At 38.8% G+C, this 7,845-nt stretch overlaps 1 protein-coding gene across 2 annotated transcripts in view; it reads right to left on the bottom strand.

Annotated features, from left to right (window-relative positions):
* The window catches only part of syt3 (synaptotagmin III), a 58,523-nt gene that overhangs the window by 40,018 nt on the left and 10,660 nt on the right, over positions 1 to 7,845 (bottom strand). Inside the window, exons 2-4 of one of the 2 annotated variants that reach the window (XM_017306283.1) lie at positions 7,155 to 7,293; positions 7,030 to 7,063; positions 3,398 to 3,755 (exon numbers count right to left, since the gene is read on the bottom strand). In XM_017306283.1, the coding sequence (XP_017161772.1) occupies positions 3,398 to 3,548 (151 nt within the window). In that variant the 5' untranslated portion in view covers positions 3,549 to 3,755; positions 7,030 to 7,063; positions 7,155 to 7,293. Of the gene's footprint in view, positions 1 to 3,397; positions 3,756 to 7,029; positions 7,294 to 7,845 lie in introns of both variants that reach the window. The other variant, XM_008416388.2, reaches the window with a different exon arrangement.

The raw sequence follows: 7,845 nt of genomic DNA, 5'->3' as shown, positions 1-7,845 counted from the left end.
GACTGGTGACCTGTCCAGGGTGACCCCGCCTCTCGCCCGAAACGTTGGCTGGAGAGGAACCAGCAACCCTCCCGACCCCACTGAGGGACAAGGGTGAAAGAAAATGGATGGATGGATGGATGGACCTGATAATGCAGATGATGGTAGGAACTAGTCTTGCTTCATTGCCGTCGTTCTCCCTGTGCATGTGTGGTTCTCTCTGGGTACACCCGCTTCCTGCCAAAATCCAAAAACACGATGGCGGGGTAAAACTGGCCACTAGCCTCTCCAAAGAACCCTGCAGGGATTTACTAAGTAGTGAAAATGGAAGTGACCGATTCCACAGGGAAACAACCAGAAGCAACTGGGAAGACGTGAAGCTGGGAACAGTGGGATCTGCCAATCAGGACCTATTATCCAAAATTCACACTGCACGTCTCTGTGCTTCCATTTGGGTCTCGACTGCCTTTAAATGAACCCAAACGCTTAAAACAAAAGAAAACAAGAAGCCATTTATTGGGAATACATTTTTTTTGTATCTGGAAAATGAACCGTTTCAAAAACCCTCTAAATGTTGAGTCGAATTCAACTGGCACTGCGCCGTTACCTAGCAACCCCAGCCAAGCCCAGCCCGTCACCTAGCAACAGAACCAGACAACTGCTTTTACTGCTGTACAATGGCTGCTGGAAAAGAAAAGTGATTTGTTGTTGCAGAAACCATTTGGTGCAATCTTCTTGGTTGTGCAGGAGGCTCCACGTCTGCTTTTCAAAAATGTAAAGTTGGAAAATTGCGCATGCGTTTGGAGCCATTTTCACGTGTAAACGTTGAGTTAGTGGGCGTGGCCAGCAGAAGCTTATTTAAAGTGACAGGACGCCCTAAAACCTTCTGAACTGAGCAGACTAAATTCTCACCGTCTAAGAACGATTTTGTACAAAAATAAAAAAAAAATCCAATGTAACGTCTTGTACACTGGGAGAAATCCTTTAAAACTGTACTTACATTGGCTTCACTTAGAACACGAGGAAAATGTTTTGTTATAAGTGAAGTAATCTTCAGTGAAACCAGTAATTTTCAATCAACATTAAGGAATTATTTAACTTAAAATAAGCTCCTACATTTTGATGAAAAATTTCTTTGTATTATTTCAAGTATCCTTAAATAATGACACTAAAAATTAGACCAAACTACTTGGTAACATTTTGTGTTTTTGCAGTGAAGCCTCTGCGTTGAGCTGAAACATCGATATTCCATCAGTCACCAGCTGAATCTACGTAAATCTGCCATGAGTAACTTTGAGCTTAGCTGTTCGTGTAAATAACAGCCTCTTGTTTCCTTTGGGCATCTTAAACGAAATGCAACGACTCCAACCATCAACATTTCAATACGCAACATGAATATTTCATGGTTTGTTTTTCCGAGTCGTCTCAGCTTCAAACTATTCTGAGCGCCTCTCAGATCGGCTCCCTTGTCATAATTGCCACTCACTCTTTACTCAGTGATGTGTTTAATGCTGATCATGCAGTTTTTGATCCTGTTATTTGTTCTTTGATCAAAGGAATAAAATAAATACACGGATTCCATCCTGTTTTCGGAGGCCGGTTTCTTAAATTCTGTCCCCGGAGACTTTAAAGGTGCCTTTAGATCCGTTCTTTCCCCTCGGGGGAAACAAACATCTGTGGTCTTCCTGAATACACTGACCTGGAAATGAAAGTTATCTTTAGGAGGGAAATGTGTTTGGATGTATTCGAAGCAGGATCTTGAGCAAACTGTATGCCCTGAAGGAGAAGCTGTTTATTCTAAAAAAACGTTTCAGATGTGTTGATGCTTCCTCCTCCGTCACGGCCGTGAAATCGTGTTTTCACGGCCGAACGTTTATCCAAAGCTTCATCCATAACTAACCAGGAAGCAGCAGCCGTTTCTGACACGCTTAAAGCATGAGTTTGGCTTCGTTTTCTTCTTTTTACAGTTAAAAATGCGAGCGAACACATTTTTACTGCCACTTCTTTTCTTTTACATAATGCAGGATTTATCCATAGCTACTCCTTTAACTCAGTGAGATCATTTAAACAGCTAAACAGCATGTTTCATGTCTTTTCAGGGTCAAACCTCCTGGTTAAATCAGAATATTAATCAGTTTAAGGCCAGTGAAGGACAACAATTTTGGGTTTACACATATGTAAAAGCCAATCCTAAGTAAAAACAAAGCATATTAGACCAAGATCACAGTTACGAAACACAATTTGGTTTCTTTTTTACATCATAACATTATTGCCAAAACAATTCATGTGATTATTAAAACGACTGTCATCCAATTTTGTAATCGATTAATTATTAACTGGAGCAAACAGGCTCAAAAAAAGGTCATTTTCAGAAAGAGCAACAAGAAATTTGGGTCTAGTTTGTAGTCGAAATATCTTACTACACTTGAAATAAGACAAATCTGACCTATAAATAACTTTTTATCAAAAAATACGGGCTTGTTTTAGGTACAAATTTACATAATAGTTATGAAAAATTCATTAATCCATTGGCAGATTATTTTACTTGCAACATGGGAAAAATGTCTTCTGCTGTGAAAGTGAAGCACAAGCAGCTGAAAATGTAACAAACGGACATTTTGGTCCCCAATCAAAGAGAATCGATTTGATTTTCAGGAGTTTATTAAACAATCTGCTGCACCAACCAGAAACACCAAACCTTACGTTTTTCTGGTCCTGTGAAAATCTTAGAAAACCTGAAATAAGAAAAAAATAACTTAAAAGTAACTTCCTGACCAATGTTCAGGAGCTTGATGTAAGTAAGTAATTCCTTAATATTGATGAAAAAGTTCCAGTTCCACTGGCGCGGTTACCTAGCAACACCAGCCAAGCCGAGCCCGTTGCCTAGCAACCCAGTTCTACTTCCACCTGCAGATTATAGGAAAAATGTCTCGTTGTTAGTGAAATAATCTGTACTTTTTTGTTAATATTTAAAAAATATTTACCTTAAACAAACCTCTATATCATCCTAAAACATTTGGTTTTAAGTTTGTTTCGTTTTATCTCAAGTATAATAAAATATTTGCACTAAAAACTAGACCAACAATGTTTGGTTACTTGGTAAGATTTTTATGTTTTTGCAGTGTTGTGGATCAATTTACCTCTTTAGCATTAGCTTTGGCTAAATACCAGGTGGGTTTAGCGCTTTAACGCTAGCGGTGCTAATGTTTGGGATTAGTGCTTTTGGGATAGCGCAACTAGCTTTTTAGCTAGCGGTGCCCACAAATGCTTCTCTATATGCAAAAACAAAAGAAAATAAATTCTGAAAATACATTTATATATTGCTCTTTATTTGAAGTGAACTAAGATATTTGCAAACTTGGGAGGATTAATTGTTTTTGCAGTGAAACTCGGTGTTAGCAGGTTTGACGGGGGTTACCTGTGTCCAGCTGCCTGTTGTGGCCCCTCACCAGGTAGCTGAACTCCTGGCACTGTTTGCTCTGGCTGTAAACCCTCTGGGAGTTGAAGCACAGCTCCTCCAAAAGCGTCAGCGCCTTCTTACACAGGTCTTCGTCCCAGTCCCCCGACATGCTCCAATCCGCATCGCACTCCCACCGCAGCAGTCAGCCGATGACAGCGCCGCCCTCGCCGCCCTCTCCGATCGGACGGCCTCCTGCAGAAGCACAGCGTCGGCCCGTCCACCTTCTTTCACGAGGAGTCAACTGGAAAAGACGACGCAGGAAGAACAGCAGCGGCTCGGCGGGGCGGGAGGGGGTCCTGGTCCAGGCTGCGATGCCCTGAAAGACACGGAAAATCAAACGTCTGGCTCACTTCATCTTAACTTTAAAATGCAAAAACACCAAATCTTACAAACTATTTTTGGTTTAGTTTCCAGTGCAAATATGTTGGTATACTGGAAAATAAGACAAACCAACTAAAAGCAATTTTTCAGCTTATAAGAAGGCCCCTAAAGTGCTTTTAGTTACATTATTAAAACTTTTTCAAGTAATGAGTGACATAAATTATGTTTTTAATTTATGACACAAAATCGTTTTCAGTTTTGTTAAATCCAAATAAATCAGTAAAATGTTTCCTTTCTTGCAGCCAATGAAAACACAAGAAACCCTTTGAACTTCCTCACAAAAATTATATTTTCTTTCTTTAATCAAAATATGTCATGCTTAGTTTATTGCTGAGCAGGAAAACAAATTTCTCAATACAAACCTTTTTATTTTATTTTATTTTTTAGTTGATTTTGTCCTTTTCTGGTTAGAAAAGGTTTTGACATCCCCATCATAAAGTAATCTGCTACTGGAAGATTTTAAATCAAAATTAAGAAGTTATTTACTTAAAACAAGTTTTTATGTCTTGCTGAAAAGTTACTTGTAAGTCAGTTTTGTGTCATTTTAACACGATTCACTCTGCAGACTAAACACTAACGTGTGTTTTCTGTCTCCACCAGAACAATAACAGCTGCCAATTTCTGCAAATGCTGGCAGAAAATTAACATTTGCTTCTCCACAGACGTGGTGAAAATAAAATACAACCTCTTCAAATTCTAATGTTTTAAATCTCAGGGCAAAATAAAAAGGACCTGGTATTTACCAAGATGTTAAATTAATTAAATCCTACCTCAAGCGTGCAAAACAGAGCGCAACAGATTTCATTATTTATTAAAGATGAAGCCAAAATGAGGAAGCAATTTATGATTTAACAGCTTTTAGACCCACCTGTAGCAGCAAATGCTCCCAGTAGTTCAGACTTTATTAGCCCCTCACATCATCGTGGAGGAATTTAAATTGTTTGTCGCATTCTGGACAGATTTGAGTCTAAAATACTGAAAGTCTGTGCAAACCAAAGTCACCCAGCCTTTTTAATTTAGACTGAAGAGACTTTTAGAAAAGTCTGATTGACTTCCTGAAGAGCAACAGCTCAGGTTTGTGTGCAACAACAAATTTGATGCTATCAACATGTTATTGACACAAATACTGCAAACACAAAATCGTTAGAAGAAATAAAACCAAGGATAAAAGAACTGTGTAGGATTTTTTTTTTACCTTTAAAGAAGCAGTTCTGAGCTCCGCTAGCTAAAAAGCTAGTTGTGCTATTCCTAAAGCACCAACCGTAACCATTAGCTCTGCTAACGCTAAAGTGCTGTACCTACATGGTACTTAGCAGAAGCTAATGCTAAAGCGCTAAATTGATCCCAGAACACTGCAAAAACACTAAATCTTAAGTATTTTTGGTCTAGTTTCTAGTTGAAATATCTGAGTACAATTAAAATAATTCAAAACTAACAAAAAATAAACTTTTTAGCAAATATCGGAGCTGATTTTAAGCCAATAATTCCTCAATATTGATGAAAATAACCAATCAGTGGAACAAGACATTTTTATGGGAAAATGTCTTGTTTCACTGGCAGGTTGTGTCACTTCCAACTAGAACTTTTTCATTAATATTGAGGAATTATTGACTAAAAAAAAAGCTCCTATATCACGCAGAAAAGTTTTTTTTACATTATTTTTGTCTTATTTAAAGTGTACAGAGATATTTAAAAACTAGACCAAAAATAGTTGGTATAATTGTGTGGTTTTGCAGTGCTGTGGGTATCAACACAGAGGAATGTAGTGTTTTAGCATTAGCTTCTGCTAAATACCATGTTAGTGTAGCACTTTAGCTTTAGCAGAGCTAATAGTTACAATTAATGGGAATAGTGCAACTAGCTTTGTGTTAGCGGGACTCACAAATCTCCAAATATATTCAGAAACCATTTTTTATCCTTTATTTTGTTTCCTCTAATGGTTATATATTCATACTTTATATCTGTGAGCTGCGAACGCTTGAAGTCGAAGTCAAATTCTCCATCTGTTCACCCAATCTTGTTCACTGAAGCCGATTCTGAAATCCAGTGGAAGTAGCAAGGGTGTACTTAGTTTTTCCACACAAACCTTTTCAGTTATTTCTTCTTCTTTATAAATAATTATTGTTTTTGAATCTGCAGCGTGTTTCTGTAAATTCACAGTTGATTAAAAGAATCACAGACCAAGAGGTGGATTTGAAATAGGGGTGTACTTTCTTTTTATCACTGATTGTACAAAAATATGTTCAGAAAATTTGGTTTTCTGTTTTTGCTTCCTAAATATCAGCATTAACTATTTATATTTTTACCTTATTTGAAGCCAGGTTATTGAATCAACGGTTTGCCCGCCTAATTTCACAGAACCATGTTGGCAATTATCTCCTGTGGTTTCAGTGTCGATGTCTAAAACTGACCAGTAGTTTTCTGTAATTACACAGTAATTTACACAATTACAGGTTTTCTTAAGCTGCGTCTCTGAAACACGTGGTGGAGTCACACAGAGCGAGTAAAATAAGTAATTTGTGTTTATTTCCTTGTTTGAAGGGGTCCTAGTTTGCAGAATCCACATTTTCCACGCTTTTGTACGTTTGGGTCTGATCTGGTCCAAGGAACAGTCCAAACACTTAAAAAAAAAACACTGAATAGTTTTTTGGTAATAAGTCAATTATTTCTGATGTTTGAAAAATGAGGCATTTCAAAAACCTCCCAACTTTTACGTCAAATTCCACGGCCATTGGGTCGTTACCTAGCAACCCCGGCTGAGTCCAGGCCCGTTACCTGGCAACCTACGTTCCAGAATATTTGGTGAGCCGGTTTTAATGCTGTACAATGGCTGCTGGAAAAGAAAAGTGTTTTCCTCTTGACTTGCTAATCAGAAACCACTTGTTGCTTTCTTATTGGTTGCGCAGGAGGCTCCACTTCTGCTTTTCAAAGATCTTTTTGCAGCCATTTTCACTGTGAGTTTAAACATTTATTTTGGGGGCGTGGCCAACAGTGGCGCGATTTGGATTTAAAGTGACAGGACGCCCTAAACTAAACTAAAATCTCTACAAATAATCATGTTTTAAATAGGCAACATATCTATCCTAACCAGGTCAATGAAGCGTTTTAGACCACCTTTAAAACAACCAGATGAATTTTATCATTTGATAAATTAAAAAAATATATATTTTAGATTCAATTTGAAAAGAAAAGCACAAATAAAGCCTCACCTTCTTCTGGACTCAACTCTTGGTGTTGGTCATGCTGAATTTGGAAGGGAGGTTTGTGCAAAAGTTTCTTCGACAGAGGAAAACAAATTTATCTGTCGTGTGAATTCATAACCGTCGTTCTTCACCGAGAGGTGTGAACAGAGCAGGCGTGTTTTAGCTCCAGCAGGACCGGGCGGCATGCATCAGTGAAGTCCGTCTCTTCCACCAATCCACCTGGACAGGAGGCCGACTTCTCAACGTCTGGCTGAAAAGCCTCCAAATCACCTGCAAGGTAAAGCAAACCAACCAATCAGCAAGAAGCAGAGAAAACAAACAACAAACTCATGAAGTCTGGCTCTTTTCTGTCCTCTCATCCAACAGACGCTGGCTTTTAGTTCATGGTCTTCATTTTTTGGTCCCATTCTGTCAAAATAAAAACAGGTCAACACTAAAACGTTTCTCTTTCCCAGAGTCAAACAACAACTTTAAAGTTTGTGCAAAAGGCCTGAGTCATTCCTCGTTTATTTCTACTTTGCAGCCATGCTGCTAAGTTATCATGTTTTGAGGCTTTGGGTCTTAACCTGGTTGGATCGAACCCCAGGGGTTCGGTGAGTCGGTCTCAGGGGTTCGGCGGAGCCTCTGCCACGGAGGTAAAGACACACYTGTGTAAAGTCGTGAYGACGCCCCGCTTTGCCATCACTTACTGCAGAGGATCACGTTACATTGCTGAGCCAATCAGAGGATCACGTTACATTGCTGAGCCAATCAGAGGATCACGTTACATTGCTTAGCCAATCAGAGGATCAGGTTACATTGCTGAGCCAATCAGAGGATCAG

Source organism: Poecilia reticulata, linkage group LG8 (genome assembly GCF_000633615.1).
Source record: "Poecilia reticulata strain Guanapo linkage group LG8, Guppy_female_1.0+MT, whole genome shotgun sequence".
NCBI lineage: Eukaryota > Metazoa > Chordata > Actinopteri > Cyprinodontiformes > Poeciliidae > Poecilia > Poecilia reticulata.
Note: the sequence above shows the minus strand (reverse complement) of the source record. Positions and strands in the feature narration are given on the sequence as shown.